This window comes from Odocoileus virginianus, chromosome 25 (assembly GCF_023699985.2).
Source record: "Odocoileus virginianus isolate 20LAN1187 ecotype Illinois chromosome 25, Ovbor_1.2, whole genome shotgun sequence".
Lineage (NCBI taxonomy): Eukaryota > Metazoa > Chordata > Mammalia > Artiodactyla > Cervidae > Odocoileus > Odocoileus virginianus.
In genome coordinates this window covers 19,742,295-19,767,743 of record NC_069698.1, presented here as the reverse complement: position 1 = coordinate 19,767,743, position 25,449 = coordinate 19,742,295, and the positions used below count along the sequence as shown (strand labels likewise).

General features: G+C 39.5%; 1 protein-coding gene across 2 annotated transcripts in view; it reads left to right on the top strand.

Moving 5' to 3' along the window:
* The first annotated feature begins 8,314 nt into the window (after positions 1-8,314).
* Positions 8,315-25,449, top strand: part of CHMP2B (charged multivesicular body protein 2B) — a 31,129-nt gene continuing 13,994 nt past the window's right edge. The window contains exon 1 of one of the 2 annotated variants that reach the window (XM_020893269.2): positions 8,315-8,639. In XM_020893269.2, the coding sequence (XP_020748928.1) occupies positions 8,606-8,639 (34 nt within the window). In that variant the 5' untranslated portion in view covers positions 8,315-8,605. The remainder of the gene's footprint in view (positions 8,640-25,449) is intronic. The other variant, XM_020893270.2, reaches the window with a different exon arrangement.

Sequence of the window (25,449 nt, the reverse complement as noted above, 5' to 3'; positions counted from 1 at the left end):
TCCCAAAGAATGCTATGCAGCCCAATGATTCACACTTTTTATGAAAAACACAGCCTCACTTCTGGCAGGCAGAATGTTATTCCTCAAAGAAGTTTACCTCCTAAAGCCTGAAACCTATGGATATGCTTTGTTACATGGCAGAAGGAAATCAGTGTCTAGATGGAATTCAAGTTGCTAATCAGCTAACTTTAAAACAAAGAAATTTTCCTTGAGTGTCTGACCACGTCCAATGTAATCACAAGTTACCTTCCATGTAGAAGGTTAGAAGACAGTGTCAGAGACAGATTTGAATATGCTAACCTGCAAGACTTGAAGATGAAGAAAGGAGCAAGGGCCCAAAGAATTCAGGCAGCCTCTAGAAGGAACACATCCCTGATGAAACCTTCATTTTAGTCCATTAAGGCCCATTTTAGATTCCCAGGCTCAATAACTAAAATATTACATTTGAGTTAAGTCACTAAGGTTGTGATAACTTGTTACAGCAGCAATAGGAAAATCATACAGCATCCTTCTGGTAATAAAGTCGAGGGTAGCCACTCAAGGGAAAAGTTGGGAATAAACAACTTCTGAACAGCCTTCTTTATAAGCCAGTTTCCTATTCCAGCTGATCTCAGACTTGCACTTAGACTCTCCACATCTCCAAATGCAACAGCTGTTTTCATAAAAATGGTTTTAAACTATGAAGTCTGTTCTGATGTATCAAATCAGCTTTCTCTTCTTGAATACAAATTTAACCCTTCTAATACAATTACTTTTCTTGTAGGGTTACTCGTCATCACTAAAATATGTTATTTTTAATTTGGCAACTAACTTATCAAATATTTCTTTATACTTCTTTACGCTGTACATGGAACAGATAATCACTAAATATGATTATTGTTTGCACTATTGTGAAGACTATGTAAAAAGTTAGCTAGAGAGAATTTCACAACTGTGTCTAAATACATATTAACAAGATTTCAACAAACTGAGTGCCCAGACTTCTTTTATAAGTGATTGTCTTAAATTTTTATAATATAGAAATATTAAATTTTTAATTATATGTTTTGAAAAGGCTAGTTTGTAGCCTAAACTGTCATTTTCACATATAGAGAGAGAAGATATGAAATCCTCATATTAAACTGTGAAAATGTGATACAGCATTCCTCCAACATATGAACATTGTACATAGATATTACTGATCACTGCACTTGTGTCTATCAACAAGGTCCAGTTTATGAACTTTAGACCTTCTTACATTTTTTTGCATTAAAAATAACTAAAACTATTTTCAAAATTATTTTAACTTTTCATCTACTCTTGGGCATCTTTGAGCTTCTGGGCCAATTTTTTGAGTAGCCCAACTATCTGAAAGATCTCCAAACTTAAAATTTATAGTCATACATTCAATTAAAGATGCAATTTTGTTAGTGACCTCAAGAGACCATATAGTGTGGCATTTAATTCTTGAGTGCATGTGTGAATGTTCATGTCATATCCAATTGTTTTGTGACCCCATGGACTGTAAACCACCAGGCTCCTCTGTCTACAGGATTTCCCAGGCAAGAATACTGGAGTGGATTGCCATTTCCTTCTCCAGAGTATCTTCCTGACCCAGGGATCAAACCCACATCCCCTGCATTGACAGGTGGATTCTTTACCACTGAGCCACCAGGAAAGCCCCAGAGGAGTACATTTATCTTTTTAAATTGTTTAACTCTTGACACACCACTAGTAATTGTAATAGACTTTTAACTTCTCTAGAACAATCTTCATGTCTAACTCATTTTTAGATCCCTCAGAGTTACTTCCCTTGTGGCTCAGCTGGTGAAGAATCCACTTGCAATGGGGGAGACCTGGGTTCAATCCCAGGGTTGGAAAGATCCCCTGGAGAAGGGAAAGGCTACCCAGTCCAGAATTCTGGCCTGGAGAATTCCACGGACTGTACAGTCCATGGGGTCACAAAGAGTCAGACATGACTGAGTGACTTTCACTTTCAGAGTTACTAACTAGCACTATATATTTCATAGTACATGTGCTCTTTCACTGTTTGTTACTGAATAAGCAATGACAAGAAAGCCACATAAATGTAGCTTGAAATGAGTACTACTCTGAAAGGTCAATGTATTTGTATAGAAAGTTCAATGCCATTGTTTTAGTAAATTATTCATACTTACTAATTTACCAAGATCTAATATCCAGAGCCTTTCTTAATTTCTATTCGTGTGAAATAGAAAGTGAGATAGCTATTAAGGTTTATTTTATTGAAGAAGCAAATCCATTACCCCTATGTTGAAGTTCATTTCTATTTTGTATGGTAGTAGCTCTGTACTCTAGAATTCTTATTGATTGAAGAGCAAATATACACATATGCTGTGTTGTGCCAGGGGGCACAAATTCAGTCTTGATTTACTCATGTGCAACTCCTATTAACACTGAGAAATTCAGGGCAAAGTTTAGTTTATTTTTCAAAAAGGATAACACTGTTACATATTCCAAATAACACAAGAACACTTTGTGACTATAAAACCAATGATGTGCAGCCATACACATTTAGGGTACTCATTTAGCTTTTCATTGACTAAATGTCTGCCTTGTCCAACTCATTTTTTATAGCAGATATTTTATAAAGCAAGATTTGACAAAGAGAAAAATGAGGTGAATTTCTGGAACTATAAAAGCATGGAGGCAGAAATTATAGGGAATATTTGAAATTTTAATGCAAAAACATGGTGAACATGCTAAAATATGGGAAAATGTTGCATTTGGCTTGCACACATTATTTGGTGCATAAATGTTGCATACATTATTTGGCTTGAAATGGATATACATGTGTTTAAGATAATCCCATTTGAGTGTTGGTCCTTTATTTTAGTCAGATGGAATAAGTGATGCCTCTCTGCTTTGAATTTGGAGAAGCTGAGAGAGGGGGATCCATGTATAAATATTGAGCCCTGACAAGAGATGGAAGCCAGCAAGTGAAGATAAAACAAGAGGTCCTTCTCTAACATACCTTTCCTTGAAATCAAACCTTGGGTTCCTCTGTCAGCAAATGTGGGAAGCAGCAACCTGAGACAGCCCACACTCTTCGCTGTCCCGTCGCCTGAGTACACACAGCCTACCCACTCACAGCCACGTGGTAACCGACAAGAGCCAACAAAACTGACTACGAAGCATAGACTCAGCAAAGGAGTCTGTCCCCACATATTCTGACTCAGCACCTTGCCAGCTGGACAGCTGTGAAAAGCCTTTTGATTTCTCCCTTAACTGCTACGTGTTTCAAGAAATAAGAGATGTTTGAATTTTGCCAACAACTCTTTCTGCCCTAAGTTTCTAAAGTACTTATAAGTGAATCAATACAAACATGAATGAATGTCTCCAGGGATGCATGAAACTTTTATATGTGGGCTACAATTATCCATAATCAAGAATAGGATGGGAAGACCGAATAGGAATGCATATTTTTTAAAAACACTAAAATTTTTACTTGACTAAAATCTTGATGTAATTCAAAAATTAATAAAATGAAAGGGAGTTCTATCAGAAATTCCATGTAGATAACTAATGGCATAATTTTTTTAGGATCGCATGTAAACAATTATGTTCCATGTGAGTGATGCACAATGAAGAGAAATGAATAGGAAAGCAACCTGGATGGTTGCTGAAGTTCAATCTGTGGAACAGGTGTGTGTGTGTGTGAGTGTGAGCACATTCACACTTGTATGTGTAGTCCAGACATAAGTATTGAGATTATGCTGATCTCCTTCTGAGAAATAGAATAGCATGCTCTGCTCTGATTCACATTTTGACAGGACCACTCTGTCTCTATACTGATACAAAAGAAGAGTGAGGTGAAGATGAAAGCAGGGAAATGCCAATTACATAGATGGTTATGATCTGGAGGAAAATGAAGGTTACCTGAATCAAGATGATCCAAAACCCCTAAAATATGTTTATCCTCTTGGCTTTACCGTATCTTTAAAGGTGAAGCCAATAAGATTTGATGGCATTACTTGTAGGGAATGGAACACCCTATCCCAAGATATTTGGGCTGAGCTATATTTTATTCATAAAAGAATTTCAAAATTTAAAAGAAACTTAGAAACCTTCCAATCAGGCGTTTGATTCTTCAAAAGAATTCTTTCTACCACAACTTGCTCCTGCTTGAGCACTTCTGTGACAAAACGCTTACTATCTCATCCAGCATGCATCCTGTTTTCAAAGAGTTCTGCTTTTGAAAGCTCTTTTCTTTACACTGAGCCAAAACTTGTTCTGTGATGGACACGTATGCTATCATCACATATAAAAAGAAATATATATTTGGTCTTCATCCTCATTTCTGACATAAAGCTCCAAAACCCTTGAAAATTCATAAGTGATAAAAGCAATAAATATGTATTGACATTCATAACAAACCTCTTTCAAACACACTGAGTTTATGATAATAAAGCGACTTTTGTAAAGCTTCTTAGGATGGTGACTGGTCATGAGAGGAACGAGCCATGTGTTAGAGGGTTAGAATTTTGAGTCTCCTTCCTCCAACCTCTGGAGAGGGGAGAGGGGCTGGAAATTGAGTTCAGTCATCACTGATCAATTTTTTAATCAGTCCTGCCTTATAAGGTATTAAAAATCCAAAAGGTTGAGGTTTAGGGAACTTCCAGGTTGGTGAGCCAGAACACATCCACATGCCACCTTGTCTGGGCTCAAAACTCCATGGGGACAGAAGATCCTGCATTCAGAACTTGGCTCTAGCTATCCCTCCACCTGACTGTTGATTCATATCCTTTAATATCCTTTGTAATAAACTGGTAGTCTAATGCAGGTGTCCCCAATCTCTGGGGAGGTTGGCTGGGACCTCCTGTCAAATCAGCAGCAGTATTAGATTGGAAATAAAGTGCATGGTAAATATAACATACTTGAATCATCTCAAACCCCCTCCCTGCCTGCCAAGTTTGCGGAAAATCTGTCTTCCACGAAATTTGTCCTTGGTGCCAAAAGGTTGGAGACCACTGGTCTAGTGAGTAAACTGGTTTCCTGAGTTCTGTTGAGATAATCTAACAAACTAACTAAACCCAAAGGGGGTGCTTCCCAGGTAGCCCTAGTGGCAAAGAACCTGCCTGCCAATATAGGAGATATAAGAGATGTGGGTTCGATCCCTGGGGTGGGATGATCCCTTGGAGGAGGAGATGGCAACCCATTCCAGAATTCTTGCTTGGAGAATCCCATGGATAGAGGAGCCTGGTGGGCTACAGTCCATAGGGTTGCAGAGTCAGACACTACTGAAGTGACTTAGTATGCATTCAAAGGTGGGGGTGAAGGGTTATAGGAACATCTAGTTTATAGCTGGTTGGTTAGAGGCACAGTTAACAATCTGGACTTGCAACTGGCACCTAAGGTGGGGGGGGCGGTGGGTGGAATCTTTTGGGACCTAATGCTATCTCTGAGGAAATAGTGTTGGAATTGTTGGAACTGAGTTAAATTGTAGGACACCCAGATGGTATTGGAGAACTGCTTGGTGTGGAAAAAAAAAATCCCACACATGAGAATTGGAGTTGGAATGTAGTAAGTGAATGATAAGAGACGAAAAGCTGGTAGAATGGTAAGAGAAAATGGTGGAGGAACGCAATTTGTTTCTTCATAGTATGTCCCCAACACATAACATGGTATGTGTCATTAGGAATATAACAAATATTTTTCAATGAATAATTTGGAAGACTAGTATTGGGCCATAATTACCATAAGATATTAAATCATTATTTCTTAAGATCTAAAAATAACATTAGAAAGTTTTCTCTGTCCACTATGCTCATACATGTTTCTTGTTGATTCAGTGAGTTTGTATGTGAAAATGTTGGTTTTAAAGAAATGAAAAATACCATAGTGTTCTACTTTATGACTCCCTGAAAGTGAAAGTCTGTCAGTCGTGTCCCACTCTTTGCGACCCCATGGACTATGCAGCCCATGGAATTCTCCAGGCCAGAATACTGGGAGTGGGTAGCCTTTCCCTTCTTCAGGGGATCTTCCCAACCCAGTGATCAAACCCAGGTCTCCTGCATTGCAGGTGGTTCTTTACCAGCTGAGCCACAGGGAAGCCCAAGAATACTGGAGTGGGCAGCCTATCCCTTCTCCAGTGGATCTTCCTGACCTGGGAATCAAACTGGGGTCTCCTGCATTGCAAGAGGATTCTGAGCTATCAGGGAAGCCCCTATGACTCCTCGATGTCTTAAATCTCAGTTATATTTAAGTGTACACACCCTTCCACAAGGTGGTGGTGGTGGCTTAGTCGCTCAGTCGTGTCTGACTCTTGCGGCCCTATGGACTGTAGCCCGCCAGGCTCCTCTGTCCATGGGATTCTCCAGGCAAGAATACTGGAGTGGGTTGCCATTTCCTTCCCTGAGTGATCTATAAAATATAAACAGGTACAGTTTGGCCACCAACTAATCAGAATAGATTCCAGTTTGCTTATCCAGCTATCAGCCTGCTTCAAACTAGGGGAGAATGACGTTATTCCAGCGCTGGGTTTAAATACTACACATCTCTATTTTGTCTTTATTGTAATGAAGAAGCCCCATCTTGAGCTCCTGCTGTGCACTTTTGGAAGGTCTTCCATATGGTTGCTGCTAAGTATTCTGGCATTTTCCCAACTGTTACAATTGGGTCAGTGGGGGGGATTGTGTAGGAGTAATAAAACAAGGGTGACTGCAGCAGGGAAGAAGAGGATCACTACACACATAACAGCTTATTGCCTCTCAGGCATTCAAGCACTGCTCAACGCCATTCATTACAACAGGCAGCCAGGGTAAACTGCCTCTCTGCCATAGAGCTTACTCCAGGAAAGGCCAGGCCTTGGGTGCACAGACTGCCCTGCTTACCTTTTTTCCCATTTCTTCACTTTTTCAGCTTCCCACAATATCTCAAATAACTTGAGAAGGAGTAAGACGATTATACTTTTCCTGAGAAAAGAAAGTTTTCCTGAGCAGATTCTTAGCTAAATTTTAGTAGAAATGGCAGGAAGAAGAGTTAGCCCTCAAGGCTTTGATGTCTCTACAGGGGGATAAATGAAGAGGGGAAATCTGACTGCTTCAAATACTTAAAAATCCTTGAGACATAATTCATAAAACCAGAGGTGACTGATAATACTGATACTGTTATTGAGGTGTCTTCCTACCAGAAATCACATCTTTGGGGAAAAGTACTATTGTTTTCATCCTGTGGAAGGCAGTGTTGCTTAAAGCACTAAGAGATTGGGAGAAAGAGTTCAATGCAAAATTAAAATTATAAATAGCAAAGTAATATATTAAACAGAGATGTGTACAAATACAAACACACAGAGAGTGAAAGCGGGGGAAGGAGGGATGGAGGGACAGGGACACATACACACACAAAAATGAACAATGAATTTAAGATCTTGATCCAAACATAGTATTTCCCACATTTATGCTTATATACAGAAGGATTCTTTAAATAATTCATTATGCTTTTCCTTGTACATAATATAAAGCTTTTGTTCCACAGTGAACACCGATATACAGGTATGTAGTATTCTAATATCCCAGGGACGGCAGAGCCTGGTGGGCTGCCGTCTATGGGGTCGCACAGAGTCGGACACGACTGAAGCGACTTAGCAGCAGCAGCAGCAGTATTCTAATAGGTTCACAGTATAGCCAGCAATTTTTCTTGAGCAACTGCAAGAAACAGATATTAAAAAACAGAGTTGGAGACATTAAAACCGGTGTACACCAAATGTGTGTGGATTTCCTTTTTGTTTCCAGTCAAGAGCACTAAATAAAACACGTTGCATTAAGAAAGTTGCTCCCCACCCTTCTCCCGGCCACTTCCAAGCCTAGAAACCGGATCCCTGGAGCCCCACACCGGGTGATAGGAGCCCCGGGCCCAGGGCCGCAGTGAGCGCCTTGGGTCCCGCAGGGGGCTGCGCGGGTGGGCGTCGGGGAGACTGCTGAGCCAGTCACCGCGGAAAACTCCCAAGACAAACACCACCAGGGCACGGACCTTAGCATTATCATCAGCCCCTGCACTTATGAAAGGCTTGATATATACAGCAAGGGGCTGGTCATAAATCAACTGGTTCCGGGACGACCCAGGCTTGTCCTAGGGGACTCTGGGGACCCCCTACTTCCAGCTTCCTGGTGGGCACGGAGAGCGCTAAGGGTCATCTCTGTCCCTAGGTCCGCGGAACCCGGACCTAGAAGCCACCTGAGCCCGCCCGCGATCCCCCAAGTACTGCTAGCATCGCAAGCGGTGCATCCCTCGCGGCGCCAGGACCCATGCAAGCTGGAGAGCGGGCAGCCGCTGAAGTGAGGGCAGCAGCCGCGGCTTCAGGCGCCGCACTGCGCAGGCGCGCGCGCAAACGCGCAGGCGCCGCCTAGAAGTGACTTCTCCAAAAAGTGTCTTAGTTCGCGGTCACCTGAGCTCCGGGCAACTCGGCTGCGGCAGGCTTCGTGGATACCCGCTCTCCGCGGGGCCTAACTGCAGACCCCGCCCTCTTCAAGTGCCCATCCGCTCTGCCATCCCGAACCCTTCGAGGGGCTGTCATATCTCTCCTTGTTCTTTCTCACTCGCTGGCCGGATCGGGCCGAGCCGGGCTGCCCGGGTGCGGTCCCTGACCATGGCGTCCCTCTTCAAGAAGAAAACCGTGGATGGTGAGTTCCGTGCCTGGCCGAAAAGGCCTAGCTCTGCGTTTCCCAGGCTTATTTGGGGGACTTCCGGCCTTGACTCTTGTTGCTGTCCCTGGGGGCGGGGCTGGATCAAGTGGCCCCACAGGTGACCGCCTTCGTGCGTCACTTTTCCGCTTCCCTGTCTCTTCGGACGCGCCCTACCTCAGTCTCACCTGGGCAGTCTGGCTTCCTCTCTCTGATAACAAGATCCTTAACAGCCCCGCCCCGTCCCCAGGTTTCTCCTTCGGCTGTATCCTGAGCATTTCCAGGAGGCAGGATGCGGTTGACCCTTGAGTGCCATTAGACTTGGTGATTTGATAAATTTCTTGTTGGTTTCCTCTGAGTGGTTTGCTGCTCCTTCAGTTTGGAGCTGTACTACTTGGGGGCATCCAAACCGGAAACCTGTGTTGACGTGGGGGGAGGGTGTAATAGGCTCGTTACCGAATGAACTTGGTCTGGACCCGTCTTGCCCTGGGAACACCCCATCAACAGAGATATGAAATAAATGCTTCTTGACTGACACCAGTAGAAAAATAAAAGAAATCCAGGGGAGGTACCTGGATTTCGTTTTCATAGTTGACTTCTGTCCCATATAAATATCTTGCTGTCTAAAGTAAGAAATGTGGTTTGCATTATCTGCATAGACGCTTACGTTTTAATATGCTTGCATTGCTTCAGACATTTAACTCAATGTCATTTTAAGGGGAAAAAGTGAATACAGGAATATACAAATTGGTGTTTATGAGCAATGCTTATCATATATGCTTATAATAGCTGTTTAATTAGCCTTGATATTTTGCATTGACTTTACCAGGAATCAAATTCATTCAAGTTATTTAGAAATCGTGTTTCTCATTACATGTTGAGTCTAGGTTGTTGCTGGTTCAATCAAAGAATCACTTCTTTGTAAGGGTCTAACTGCCGCAAATGGAGCAGTGACAGCTAGACAGTGATTGGTACAAACAGGGTGCTCAGTCCAGACGTGGGGTAACTCCTGCATTCCTTTGTATTGACTGTTCCAGTGCCGCCACAATTATTTTGTGGAGGATGACAGAGATAGCATCTTTACCCTCCGAACTACCTTTTACTTCAGCACATGTCTTTTTACCCCTAATTTGTCACACAACATAACACTGTGTGACACATCATAAGAATTTTTGGTTATTCTGAGTGGGTGAAATTGACTTTCTATTAACTGAGAAATACCACTTACAATATTTGAAATAACTATCAAGTTTGGGTAGAAAGTAATACAATTATGTGAAATGAGTTTTATGTGTATTTTACCTGAGAATGTTCATCTTTAACATGACACTATTTTTTCAGTGTTCAGTACCAACAGTATGGTTTTCAGTTATTGTATAGTACTCCGGGGGTGGGGGGGGGGGGAAGGTTTTTTTTTTTTTTTTGGTTATTTAAGTCTCATAGAGTGAGAATTTACTAAACAGAGGGAAAGGGTTGCATCTTCTTACTATGATATTACAAATTAAATTTTTTAAATTAACATTAAAAACCAAACATCTTAGCTCTAATTGCTTGTCTGTCAAATTACAAAGACATAAAAATCAGTTCTGTATTCTCAGTGCTGCTCTTCCTGGTGCTTTTGGCAATCCAGTGACTATTGTACTTGAAGTATAGAGCAGAGAAAAAAAAAAAAGACAATGAGGGTGTGCAGTGAGGATGTTTAACTGTATACGAATTTACAGCTGGGTTAATTCATCCAAGAAATGATGTTTTTGCTAAACAGACTTCCTTGCGAGAAAAAGATCTTAAGGACTTTTGGAAGGAACTATACTACTGACTTAAAGATCTGAGTGTGAAATTTCTGAATATAAATTTGGCCACTATGTACATTTTACTATAACCACCAAACTGCATATGTGATGTTTTCTTAAATTATCATGTCAATTCAGATCACTTAATGACATCTTAATTGTAGATCTGTACTTTTATTATTTTGATGTGGAGATTTTCCGATGCTTTTATTCTTTATTTTCTCAGAAAAAAAAAAAAGATGTTTTGTTTAAAAGCTGACAGCATTTGTCTTAGCAATAATGAGGCTATATATTTTGAAAGTGAATGTATTCTTAGGCATTTCTGCCAGATCCTCAGACTCGTTGATTATTGATCATAAGATCTTTCACTGTATGCTATCTTTATACCTGTTTCAGCAGTAATGAAATTCTGATATATAAGAAAAATATGTAACTGCTTATAGAGCTGGAGAATAATTGAATCTTTCTTGTCTCTTTGGATTGGCTAGAAGAGTTGCATACTACATCATTAAAGAATACTGCATATGTAAATTAAAAGGGGAGAAAACATTACAGCACTTATTACTATTCAGAGTTATGTTTAATTCATTTTTGACACAAAGATGAACAAGTCTCTGCAGTGTATACTTTGTTACAGAAATTAATGAGAATTGTAGCTCAGTGTTAAGGAAGAGAAAGATTCTTTTGAATTTGAAATTACAATTGACTACTTGGTTTTGCTTTTACTGATTTATAAGAGATACATACACACACACACACACACACACACACACACACATTATATAGGACTTCCCCAGTAGTTCAGCGGTAAAGAATCTGCCTGCAATGCAGAAGACATAAGAGATGTGGGTTCGATCCCCTGGGTCGGGAAGCTCCTCTGGAAGAGGTCATGGCAACCCACTCCAGTACTCTTGCCTGGAGAGACTCCATCAACAGAGGAGCCTGGCGGACTATGGCCCATAGGGTCATGAAGAGTTGGACACAACTGAAATGACTTGTGTATATATATATATATATATATATATACACACACACACACACATATACACACACACACACACGCATATATGTTTTTGTTTTGTTTTCCTTTTGTATTTTTTTCCCTAAGTGGACTAATGGCGACCTATTTTTTGAATCTTATTATGAACCTGTAAATCAAGATGCCATAAGGACTTGTGAATGCACAGCTAAATATGCCTGTTAAAAAGTGAAGCTGTTTAAGCACTATATACTTTTTGTCTGTTATCCTCAACAAAGACAAATTTGAGGTGCTAGTCTAAGCCAGCGCACTGTGTTAGCACATTGTATCTGTATCTTATGTAATTCTTACAAAACCTGTAAGTGCTGTTGTCAGCTCCATTTTATAGATGAGGAAACTGAGAAGCAAAGGACTGAACACTTGGCCCAGGATCATTCAGCTACTAAGTGAGAGAGTCATGACCTCCTCTCTTTGGGCATTATCATCGTTATTTGTTTCTTGTTGAAAAGTCTGTAGCACAATTTAATTTTGCTGTTCTTGCTAAGTACATGGAATTCTCAGCATTTGGTAGATACCATGGAGTCGCAAAGAGTCGGAGACGACTGAGCGACTGAACTGAACTGAACTGATGTAAGGCATACGTTTTGTCTATAAGCCAAAATTTTCTTAGAGGAAGCATTTTCCCTTAACTCAACATTTTCTTAGGAAGTATTTTCCAGTCTCATTTTACTCTTCATCTAAATCTCTCAAAGGAGTGATGATGTCTCCTATCTCCTCTTTACTTCTCTAACATCCCCCCACCTGCCATTGTACAGCAGTTTGATTTACATCTCATGTAATAAATGAGATCTTGCTAAGATCATCAGTGACTTCTAGATCACTGAATCCCATTTTTAGTGATCATCTCTTGGGCTGTGTTTTGCATTTGATTTTGAAAATAATTTCTTCCTTGAAATTCTCCTTTGGTTTGCATGACATAACACTGTCTTCATTTTCCACAAATTCCTCTGACTACTCTTTTTCCTTTTATGTTTTTCTTTTCTTTCTTCCTTCCTTTCTTATTTTAACCTTCCCTTTAAATGTTAATGTTTTTCTTGGTTCCATCTTGGATTACCATTATTATAACCGTACATTTTCTCCCTACATGATCTTATCTAAACTGTTATTTTAGTTATAACCTAAGTTCTGCCGGATCCCAATTGTGTATCTTTAGATACATTTTTCTGAGTTTCAGACCAGTATATCCAATAGTTTGCTAAGTATCTCCACTTTGATGTCCCAGAGTACCCCAAATTAAAAGAGGTCCCAAAAAGAATTCATCACCATCTCCTTCAAGTCAGTTCTTTTCCTGGATTTTCCTTTTCCAATGTGTAGCAGTCCTTAATCTTGCCCCCTACCTTTAATTAATTACCAAGTCCTCCTTTTGTCTCTTAACTGTTTGTCACATATGATCTTTCTTTTTCTCATTCAGGTCCCATTTATCTTAAACTTTTTTACATCACTTTTTGTGTTTCCTTCTTGTAGCTTCATAGCCTTTAAATCATTCATCCGTAAAGTTGCCTGTGTGATTGATATATATGAAATCCCAATCTTACTATGCTCCTCCTCAGTATAAATCCATTTATTGAGTCTCTAGCACGAAAGGATCAAGTGAGTGCCATGCTTCCTTACTAGCCATGTCATTTTACTGTCTGAGAACCCTTCTCATATGCATCTGTATATACTGTACTCTTTCTCACTCTGACGTATTTTTAGTTATGGTACCTGTATGTGTAGAGTTCTCTTTTTTTCTTCCTGTAGCTAATTTGAACTGTCTCAGGTTTTTTTCTTTCTCTAGAAATTCTTCTTCAGTGCCACCTCAGTTCAGTTCAGTTCAGTCACTCAGTCGTGTCTGACTCTTTGCGACCCCATGAGCCACAGCACACCAGGCCTCCCTGTCCATCACCAACTCATCACCAACCAAACCCATGTCCATTGAGTCATGATGCCATCCAACCATCTCATCCTCTGTCGTCCCCTTCTCCTTCTGCCCTCAATCTTTCCCAGCATCAGGGTCTTTTCAAATGAGTCAGCTCTTCACATCAGGTGGACAAAGTATTGGAGTTTCAGCTTCAACATCAGTCCTTCCAATGAACACCCAGGACTGATCTCCTTTAGGATGGACTGGTTGCATCTCCTTGCAGTCGAAGGGACTCTGAAGAGTCTTCTCCAACACCACAGTTCAAAAGCATCAATTCTTCGGTGCTCAGCTTTCTTTATAGTCCCAACTCTCACATCCATACATGACCACTGGAAAAACCATAGCCTTGACTAGATGGACCTTTGTTGACAAAGTGATGTCTCTGCTTTTTAATATGTTATCTAGTTTGGTCATAACTTTCCTTCCAAGGAGTAAGCGTCTTTTAATTTCATGGCTGCAATCACCATCTGCAGTGATTTTGGAGCCCAGAAAAATAAAGTCAGCCACTGTTTCCACTGTTTCCCCATCTATTTCCCGTGAAGTGATGGGACCAGATGCCATGATCTTAGTTTTCTGAATGTTGAGCTTTAAGCCAATGTTTTCATTCTCCTCTTTCACTTTCATCAAGAGGCCCTTTAGTTCTTCAATTTCTGCCATAAGGGTGGTGTCATCTGCGTATCTGAGGTTATTGATATTTCTCCTGGCAATCTTGATTCCACCCTGTGCTTCCTCCAGCCCATCATTTCTCATGATGTACTCTGCATATAAGTTAAATAAGCAGGGTGACAATATACAGCCTTGACATACTCCTTTCCTGACCTGGAACCAGTCTGTTGTTCCATGTCCAGTTCTAACTTGCTTCCTGACCTGCATACAGGTTTCTCAAGAGGCAGGTCAAGTGGTCTGGTATTTCCATCTCTTTCAGAATTTTCCACAGTTTATTGTGATCCACACAGTCAAAGGTTTTGGCATAGTCAATAAAGCAGAAACATATGTTTTTCTGGAACTCTCTTGCAAACTATGTTAAATGCCTCACTCCTTGTGCCCTCCCACTTTTTTTTTTTTTTAAAACATCTTGATTTGTATTTTCCTGAATGAAAGTAGATCTTCATGCACTTCCAAAGTTGGATTATGCTTTTCTTAAGTTTTTCCACATTTCGCATTTGGTTGGTTGCATAGAGTCTTCAGCATAAATGAGAATGACTCTACAGCAGTTTAGAATTTAGAGACTAAATGCCAAAATAGTGGCATTTACTAACCAAGAGTGGTGTTCCCAGTATCCAGAGCATCGTATAGTCTACATCCATCTTATCACCACCCACCTTGAACCTTAGTACAACTTTAGAGATAATTTGAAGAATGTTATTGACAATAGAGGAACAAAGCTTCCTGGGTTTTAACTTATTGGGTGCTGTTTACGTATGCTGGTTTTCCAGAGTTCAGAACTTGTGAAATTTTGACTAAGTTGGATAAATCTGTCAAGAGTCAGTTGTGATGCCACATTTTTGATAGCACAAGAGGGGATAAAATTTATCATCTACATAAATTAGATCCCCTTCAGAAATATCCCTGCCTTCTTCCAGATAAACTACAACATTCTCATGGTGCTACCTACAGTACCCAGATCTTTCTTTGCATGGTATGTGTTCCCAGAATGACTATTATCCTGAATATTTTAAAACTCAAATTTTGCTTTCTGGTTGGTTCCTAAATTCTTGGCACACCAAAGAAAAATAATTGAATCATGAACACAGTACTTTTCTGAGCAAAAATATTGCAACATTTTATTTATAGGAATGGAGACTATTTTATTTTATTTTTGAACAATTTCAGATCTAAAGAAAAGCTGAAGTGACAGTATTCAGTGACTACCCATTTTCTCATTGCCTCAGTGTACCAATTATTAACATTATGCCACGTTTGTTTTCTCTCCGTCCTCTATGTATGTATGTATTTTTCAGTACATATGTACACATATCTGGGTTTTTGTTGTTGAATTATTTAGGATAAGTTATAGACATCATGAAACTGTAAAATCCAGCAAATATTTCCCAGAATAAGATATTCACCTGTATAACCACAATGGCATTATGACTCTCAAAAAATTTAATAGTGTACAGAAGTGAAAGTGTAAGTCTCTCAGTCGTGTCTGACTCTTTGTGACCCCATGTACTGTAGCCCACCTGTCTCCTTTGTCCATGGGATTCTTCAGGCAAGAATACTGGAGTGGGTTGCCATGTCCTCCTCCAGGGGATCTTCCCGACCCAGGGATTGAAACTGTCTCTTACGTCTCCTGCATTGGCAGGCATGTTCTTTACCACTAGCGCCACCTGGGAACCCCCAATAGCATTATTTAATATGGAGTGAAATTCCAAATTTCCTTAGTTGTCCACCCAACTCCCCCCAATTCATTACTGCTGTTTTTGTTGCTGTTGTTTGTGGGGGAAGTGATTACCTGGGTGATGAAAAGACTTCCCTACTTACGTGGAATTTGAGAGAAAAACACAGTGTTGAGAAAGAAATAGTTATGTGATGATCGGGTACTTGAGCCTTCTAGGCATAGGGAACAGTAAAGTAGGAGGCCCTTTCAGAAGCACAGGAGCAGTTATTTCTGTATGAAATGTCTTTCTTTTATATTTCTCCATTCCAAACATGATTCCAAAGGCTGGAGTATTAATTTTCATGCTAGCGTTTTCTACCTTCAAGTCCATCCATTTATCTGTGAGACTGTTCTTTCAAAGGATCTTTCACTCATTCCTTTACTTATCTAAGCTGAAAAATGCCCTTGGCAGTTTTCTGAAGTTGTTATTGATGAGGATGCTAAAGGCTGAGACATGAGACCCAAAGATCTGCTGACAGGTGACATCTTAAAACCTTCCTTAAATTCCTGAAAATGCTGATATTTTAATAATCATGAGCAAATTCATTTCAAGAGTTCCTCAGGGCTTGAGTTATTTTTGAGACTTTCCTGGTTGGGGAAAAGCATTCCTTGTTGCTTCCTTTTATGCTACCATAGGGCTAGACTCCTATTCTCTTCTTAGTGTTCCCCCTCATCCTTTCAGGTGAGTCCTGCTGAGTTTTTCAACTTCATCCTGGTTTTTAAGCAAATCCCTGGCTGTCTGGACCAAGTACAGAGTAAAGCTGTTGGCATGATTCTCTACTGTCCTTTTTGTTTCCCATAGTTGTTTATTTATTTTTTGTTTTTATTTTTTCTTTATCATGTATTAAAACTGGATACATTTTCTCTCAGATTTCTGATATACCATGTCCAAAGCCTGAGAAACAGGTTTGCTTTGCATATCAAATTCTGATTTCTTCTCAACCACTCTCTCAGTGTCATTGTCCTTCTGCCTCTGTAAATTTGGTTTTCAAAGCCAACATTATCTAGTTACTGACCTCTAATATTAATATTTCTTTCTTACCCCGTAACCTTTGAGTTTGTAACATTTTTGCAGTTTTTTTTTTTCTTTTTTCTCCTCATCAACCTAAGGAGATGGTATATCCCCACAGGGCCAGTACCCCATCCCCTTTCTTGTTCATTGTGGAGCTCCACATGACGCTTCAGCTGAACTCACGCTCGCAGCTCTTCTGTTCATAGCCACGATCAGGGTTTATCTGATACTCCTTCACCCACTCTACCAGTGCCACGGTGGCCTCTGTTTCCTCTGATACCACCTTGCAGAGCCTGCACATAAAATACAAAGAGGACACTCGCTTTCACAAAAGCCAGTTCATGGAGATAGTAAAGCAGGATCTGGAACCATTTTGTGCTCCTTTTTCAGTCCATGTGATCGTTAGATTCAGGATAGGCAATAAAGTTGCATAAATCAAAATGATTTTTCTCTGAAGAAATACATTTAAAAGCAGAGAATATGGTATATATTAAACTGAAAAGTCCGTCATGACCTTACCTTACCTTACCTTGCCTTAAAGTGGCAAACCCAGTTCATGGTAGAGCCAGTGCAGTCTAGGAGGCCAGCGTAAACACAGCTGAGGGGTATAATCTGTGAGTTGTGCCTTAGTGCTCCTGAGGCACAGTAATCCTGACTGCAAGCCTGATCTCCCTCCCTTCTCTCAAAAGATAGGTACTTGAAAGGATGAAAAAAAAGAAAAAAGTGGGCTTCTCTGATACTTCAGTTGGTAAAAAAAAAATCTGCCTGCAATGCAGGAGACCCTGGCTCAATTCCTGGATGGGGAAGATTCACTGGAGAAGGGATAGGCTACCCCCTCCAGTATTCTAGGGCATCCCTTGTGGCTCAGCAAGTAAAGAATCCGCCTGCAATGCGGGAGACCTGGGTTTCATCCCTAGGTTGGGAAGATCCCCTGGAGAGGGAAAGACAGCCACTCCAGTATTCTGGTCTAGAGAATTCCATGGCCTGTATAGTCCATGTGGTCACAAAGAGTAGGACAGGACTGAGCAACTTTCACTTTTCATATCTGCAGCTTGTAATTACTTTTTGCTTTAATCCTCAGATGTGCAAACAGTATGGACATGAACAGAGTATAGAAATAACATTTATGATTCAAGCTGGGGCTTGGCCTCAAACCCAGTAGAAAATTCTAGTGAGCTACATCACATGGGAGACCCTTTTACATTTTACTTTTTATTTTTGGACTCTCTGTTTTTCTTTTCTTTGTAAGCAGATAGACCTTATTGACTAGGAACCAAAGAATGACCTTAGGTCTGTTTATATCTTCTGAAGTCCAAAATATAAGTCCGTGATCTTATCACTCTTATACACATGTGTTACTTTGTTCAATAAGAAGAGCCTGAAAGGCTTTCATGCCCAAGGTGGAGCTGGCCTGAGTGGCCTTTTCTGTGCTGTGCTGGATGTGGGCGAGGAAAAGATGGGGCAGCCCGCGATGCTTCTGACGTGGCCAAGAGGTAACAGAGAGCACACCACAGGCACATCCATGTATTTTCACAGTTTGGAAGTTCAGTACTTCCTTCTTCCTTAGTAGAAAATGTCATAAAATCTCATAGCTCAGATTTTGCCATTGTTAAATTATCAACCGTCTTTCTTGATAACTAGATTTTATTGGTAAATTATTAGCCATCTTTCTTGATAACCAATAAATTTTTTTACACATTTTTAAAGAACCTGTTAAATTATGTCTATAAGATAAATCTTTTCACATTTTGGTATATATATATACACATATATATGTTTCTACTCCCTTAGATTACAGTTAACTAATATATTAGTAGAGTTGTTGACATGAAGTAAAACGGGAATACAAATAGGTAAATAAAGAAAATATACTTCTTGCTCTTAGCTTGTAATCTTAGGAAGAAATCAGACCTACTAAGACATAAATTTAATGGGAAATAAACTCTGACTTCAGAACATTAGGAGTGTCTCAGAACCTTTCTCATGTTATTTCTTCTGAATTATTTGAAGACCAAATTATTAACTAGGAGTTTAGTACAGGAATTGTTTTTAAAGAAAATTTGTTTTACAGGATACACCCATTATCTCATATGAAAAAAAATATTGTACTGTCTTTTCCCTCTTACCTTAATATATTTTAAAGTGTTACAGTTTTGTTTTATACAATCTAGTGTATAACATTAGATGCTCTGGGATTATAGCTTAGAACTCTTTAAATATTAATAGGTCATTAACAATAGGCTGTGAAATATGCGGTAGTTAATTTTCTTTATTTTTCCTTCTCTAATATACAGTGACAGTTATGGTACACATAGTTACATAAAATTAAGAAAAGTGAAGTCAAACAATTTCGATTACATTATGTTTTATTAATGTATCATGTCATTAAAGTACATGTCATAATACTTGTATTTCAACACAGATGGCTGTATCTAGTCTTTACTCTGATTCTCTGACCCCAAGTGTCTCCAGCACTTCAGTTCCATCCTAACAACAACTGTTCGGAGTCAGTACAGACCCCGCAGATTAAGGGCCCTGTCCACAAAACTGTCCTCATTTAAGAGGCCAGTCACAAGTCCTAGATTGTCACCAGTACTTCTGACTGACCAGCTATAAACACTAATGTCACCACAACTCCCTCTTCAGATTTGCAAACATACTAGAACAACTCTCAGAACTCAAGAATGTAATTAGTATTGCCAGTTTATTTATAAGAACACAACTCAGGAACAGCCAAATGGAAGCAAGGTATTAGGCAGGGGGATGGGGTGAGGGTGGTGCTCAGAGTATCTATGCCTTCTCTGGACATGTTACCTTCCCAGAACATCAGTATGTTCACCAACCTGGAAACTCTTTAAGAGTTTTTATAACCCAGTCTCTGACTCTGCTCCCCTCCCCTGAGGGATGGGGCTGAAAGGCCTCACCTTCTAATCAAGAATTTGGACTTTCTGGTAAGCAGCCCCATCCTGACCTCTCCAGAGGTACACTTCCTTAGATCAAAAGACATTTCTATCACTCAGGAAATTCCAAGAGTTTTGGGAGCCCTGTGCCAGGAACTCAAGACAAAGACCAAATATAAATTTTTCATTATATGACCTTAGTAATGAAAAAATGTCTATTGATAACGTTCAAGATAGGGGAACTATGTCCAAAAAATGGAAATTGGGAGGGTTTAAGTAGTGAGGATGAAAAGGATGATGATTGTTTTGAAAGATGGGGAAATGAGAGCTTTCTTTGCTCTTTTGTTTAGTGTCAGTCTGTAGATTTCAGAGGAAAAACATCATGTGTGTAGACCTAATTAAATTATGTCCACCTAAAATTCATATGTAGAAGCCCCAACCCCTAATGTGACTGTATTTGGCGATAGGGTCTTCACGGAGATAACAGGTTAAATGAGGTCATGAGGTGGAGCCCTAATCCAGGAGGACCAGTGTCTTTAGAAGAAGAAGAAAAGATACCAGAGGAGAGGCCATGTGAGGACACAAGAAGAAGGTGGCTATCTGCATGTCAAGGAGGGCTCAGGAAAAACCAGCCCTGCCAGCACCTCAGTCTTGAACCTCTAGCCTTCAGAACTAGGAGAAAGTAAAATTCTGTTGTTTCTGCCACCCAGTGTATGGTGTTTGTTATAATAGCCCTAGCAAACTAATAAATCATGTTTTTTAAGGATAGGATCCCAGCCAGTGCTCCATGAAACATTTCTACCCAAGAAATGCTAATAGAGTTTTCTTTAAAAGGATTCCTGGTTTAATGACTTTGGAGAATAATCGACCACATATTCTTCCCTTAAAGGTTGACAATGTACTTTTGTATATTAAATGTTCTTAGAAGCCTTGAAGCAAAGAAATTGGTTTAAATTTTTTTCAACTTGAACATTTCCCAAATATATTTGCCTACAGTCTATCTCCTTCCTCTTTTTTAAGTGAAACATGATTTCCATCCAGAAGTTAGTGGGAGGAGAGAGCTCCCTCTCTTCTCATCTCTTATATAGCTATTGTATGGTTTCCTATTGCTGTGTGTAAGGAACGTATAGAATGTGTCTTTAGTAAATCCTCAGTGTGAGCTGTCCACAAATATAACTTAGCCGAGAAACAGAGTAAGTAAAGGAAGAGAAATAGATGTTTTGTAAGTAGGATTTAGGAGCTCTGACATCTTATTTTTAACTTTTATTCAGTCATTGTAGTTGATTTTATATAATGACTTAAAATGTTTTTCATTCTGTTTAACAGTATTATTTGTTGATATCTATCTCTGTTTGTAAGGATTATGTACCTGATAACTTTATTTTTTGTTTTCCTCCAAACTTCACAGTCAGAGGCTTTGGAATCAGAATGCCTGTGGGGTGAAGCCTAGCAGTTTTTCTCCCTTGGGCAGATTACCTCACCAAATACCAATTCCCGCCTCTGAAACAAGTGAAATAATAGTACCTACCTTTGGGGGTTGTTGTGAAGCACTTAATATACCTGTTACTCAGTATAATTAGTTATTTTTATTCTGAGTAAAGTTTCATTATAATAAGAAATGTGTAGAGTATAAGTTGTGATGCTCCATCACTACAAAAGATAATGGTTGCTGGCTTTGCTGCTATTTTAATTGAGTTGAAATTCACTTAACATTAATCATTTTAAAGTGAACAGGTCAGTAGCATTTAGTACATTCACAATGGTGTATAACAACCATCTCTAGTTCTAAAACATTGTCATCACCATAAAATAGAGTCCTGTGTCCATTAAGCAGTGACTCACCTCTCTCTCCGGTTCATGGACATTTGGGTTGTTTGCACCTTTTAACTATTTTAAATAGTGCTGCGTTTGTATAGAGTAATGGTTTAGATACTTTTTTTTCAGTTCTTTTGGGTAAATAGGAGGGAAATTGTGAGGTGAGTTGGTAATTTAATGTTCAACTTTGGAGGAGCTACTGAACTTTTATCCACAATGGCCGAAATAATTTACATTCCCGCCCACAAGAAGAACTAAAGAGCCTCTTGATGAAAGTTAAAGAGGAGAGTGAAAAAGTTGGCTTAAAACTCAACATCGAGAAAATTAAGGTCATGGCATCCAGTCCCATCACTTCATGGCAAATAGATGGAATAACACTTATCAATAAAAATGATGTATAAAATGATAAATGGAAACAGTGAGAGACTTTATTTTGGGGGGCTCCAAAATCACTGTAGATGGTGGCTGCAGCCATGAAATTAAAAGATGCTTGCTCCATGGAAGAAAAGTTATGACCAACCTAGACAGCATATTAAAAAGCAGAGACATTACTTTGTCAACAAAGGTCCATCTAGTCAAGGCTATAGTTTTTCCAGTAGTCGTGTATGGATGTGAGAGTTGGACTATAAACAAAGCTGAGCACTGAAGAATTGATGCTTTTGAACTGTGGTGTTGAAGAAGACTCTTGAGAGTCCCTTGAACTGCAGGGAGATCCAACCAGTCCATCCTAAAGGAAATCAGTCCTGAGTATTCATTGGAAGGACTGATGCTGAAGCTGAAACTCCAGTACTTTGGCCACCTGATGTGAAGAGCTGACTCATTGGAAAAGACCCTGTTGCTGGGAAATATTGAAGGCAGGAGGAGAAGGGGACAACAGAGGATGAGATGGCTGGATGGCATCACCGACTCTATGGACATGGGTTTGAGTAAGCTCCGGAAGTTGGTGATGGACAGGGAAGCCTGCAAAGAGTCGGACATGACTGAGTGACTGAACTGAACTGGCAATGTACAGAGCTACCATTCTCCACCTCCTCAACACTTATCCCCCCCACCCCCGCCTTTTTTTTTTTGTTATAGCCATTTTGGCAAATGGGAAATGGTCTCTGATTTCCCTAATGAGTAGTGATACTTTGTATCTTTTCCAAATATTTGTTGGCCATTTATGTATTTTCTTTGGCGAAATGTCTGTGCAAAGTGTTCACTCATTTGTTGAGTTGTCCTTTGTTTTTGAATTGTAAGAGGTTTATACATATATATATATTTTTTTTTCTGGCTTCTAGACTCATATGTAATGGGCGTATATATTCTCCTATTTTTTACATTGTCTTTTCACTTAATAAGGCCCTTTAGTCACAGTTTTTAGTTCTCATGGAGTCTGCTTTATCTATATTTTTCTCTTGTTGCTTGTGCTTTTAGTGTCATATCTAATAATCTATTGCCAAATCCCAAATCATGTAGATTTACTCCTATGTATTCTTCTAAGACTTTTATGATTTTAGCTCTTATATTTGGGTCATTCTTCTCTTTTGAGTTAATTTTTCTATATGATGTGAGGCAGGAGTCCAATTTCTTTCTCTCTTTCTTTTTGTTCATGTAGCTGACTAGTTTTCCCAGTGCCATCTGATGAGGAGACTCTTCTATCTGTTGTAGTGGTGGTAGTTTTAAATTCTACCTCTTTACTGTAAAGGTACTCTAGTAAAATGATTAAGACCACTGATTTAGGAGACAAAACTTGGATCCAAATCTGGCATTACTACTCACTACCTTGTGACCTTGGGCACATTATTTAAACTTATTAACACATATTTTCTGATACATGTAAAATAATAGAAAAGCCAACTCCATGGCATTACTGTGAGCATCATACTGAATTGTTGTTTTTCAGTTGCTAAGTCATGTCTGACTTTTTTGTGACCCTATGGACTGGAGCACCCCAGGATCCTCTGTACTTCACTATCTCCCAGACTTTGCTCAAATTCATGTCTATTGAATCTGTGATGCTATCTAACCATCTCACCCTCTGCCACCCTCTTCTCTTTTTGCCTTCCATCTTTTCCAGCATCAGGGTCTTTTCCAGTAAGTTGGCTCTTCATTTCAGGTGGCCAAATATTGGAGCTTCAGCTTCAGCAGTGGTCCTTCCAATGAGTATTTAGAGTTGATTTCCTTTAGGTTTGACTGGTTTGGTCTTCTTGCAGTGCAAGGGAATCTGAAGAATCTTCTCCAGCACCACAGTTCAAAAGCATCAATTCTTCGGTGCTCAGCCTTTGTTACGGTCCAACTCTCTCATCCATAAATGACTACTGGGAAAACCATAGCTTTGACTATACAGACTTTTGTCAGCAAAGTGATGTCTCTGCTTTTTAATGTATTGACTAGGTTTGTCATAGCTTTCCTTTCAAGGAGCAAGTGTCTTTTAATTTCATGGTTGCAGTCACTGCTTCCACTTTTTCCCCTTCTATTTGCCATGAAGTGATGAGACCAGATTTCATGACCTTAGTTTTTTGAATGTTGAGTTTCAAGCCAGCTTTTTCACTCTCTTCTTTCACCCTCATCAAGAAGCTCTTGAGTTCCTTTTCACTTTCTGCCATTCGATATCGTCCTCATATATGAGGTTGTTATTTCCTCTTGCAGTCTTTATTCTAGCTTGTGATTCATCCAGCCCAGCATTTCTCATGATGATACTCTGCATAGAAGTTAAATAAGCAGGGTGACGATATATAGCCTTTCATACTTTTGTCAGTTTTGAACCAGTCAGTTGTTCCATGTAAGTTTCTAACTGTTGCTTCTTGACCTTCATACAGGTTTCTCAGGAGACAGGTAAGATGGTATGGTACTCCATCACTTTAAGAATTTTCCACAGTTTGCTGTGATCCACACAGTCAAAGGCTTCAGTGTAGTCACTGAAGAGAAGTAGATGTTTTCCTGGAATCCCTTTGTTTTCTCTGTGATCCAATAGAATGTTGAGCATTTGATCTCTGGTTCCTCTGCCTTTCCTTAGTCTAGCTTTTACATCTGAAATTCTTGGTTCACATACTGTCGAAGCCTAGTTTGAAGGATTTTGAGCACAACCTTGCTAAGATGTAAAATGAGTGAGATGGTGTGGTAGTTTGAACATTCTTTGGCTTTGGAATGAAGACATCTTTTCCAGTTGTGGCCACTGCTGAGTTTTCTAATTTTGCTGACATGCTGATTGTAGCACTTTAACAGCATCACCTTTTAGGATTTTAAATAGCTGACCACATTTCGTCAGAACTCTTCACAATGACTTGTCCCTCTTGGGTAGCCCAGCATGGCATGGTTCATAGCTTTATTGAGTCACACAAGCCCCTTCGCCATGACAAGGCTGTGATCCATGAAGGGATCACATACTATATGTAAAGTACTTAGCAGGTTTCCTCGAAGTGAGGGAACAGTTTGGCAAACATTACCATCCATATCTGTGATCTTTTGAAGTAATCACTATTTAGTAACAATTAATCTAAATTATAGTCGATCAGTTAGACTAATACTTTAATTCTTCAAAAGGTAAGACTGATGGATCCTCATAAATTGAGATAAATGAGAAAGACATTAACAATTAATGGACACTTACAATATATCAGGTCATTGTGAGTGTTATCCGCACCTTCATGATAATTTTTATTTTATCAGAAACTGAGGTTTAGAGTGTAAACTCTAAAGTGAGTGTAAACTCACTTTACAAGAAACCATCATATTGATCTAGGAGCAGAGGTGTGATTCAAATTCCTGTCTGCTTCATTGTAAGGCTGGCTGCTTCTCTTTACTCTGTTATAATGATGACGACTTAGTGTAGAAAAAAAGATTTAATAAACACATTGCCTGTCTTCCTTTTTGGAACTTCATGTAATATTGAAGTAGGGAAGAGATGAAAAAGGTTCTCTGTGTGTGTGTGTGTGTTTGCTCACTTGCTTGCATACATGTGACATATATATTTTTGTCATAAAAGCAATGTA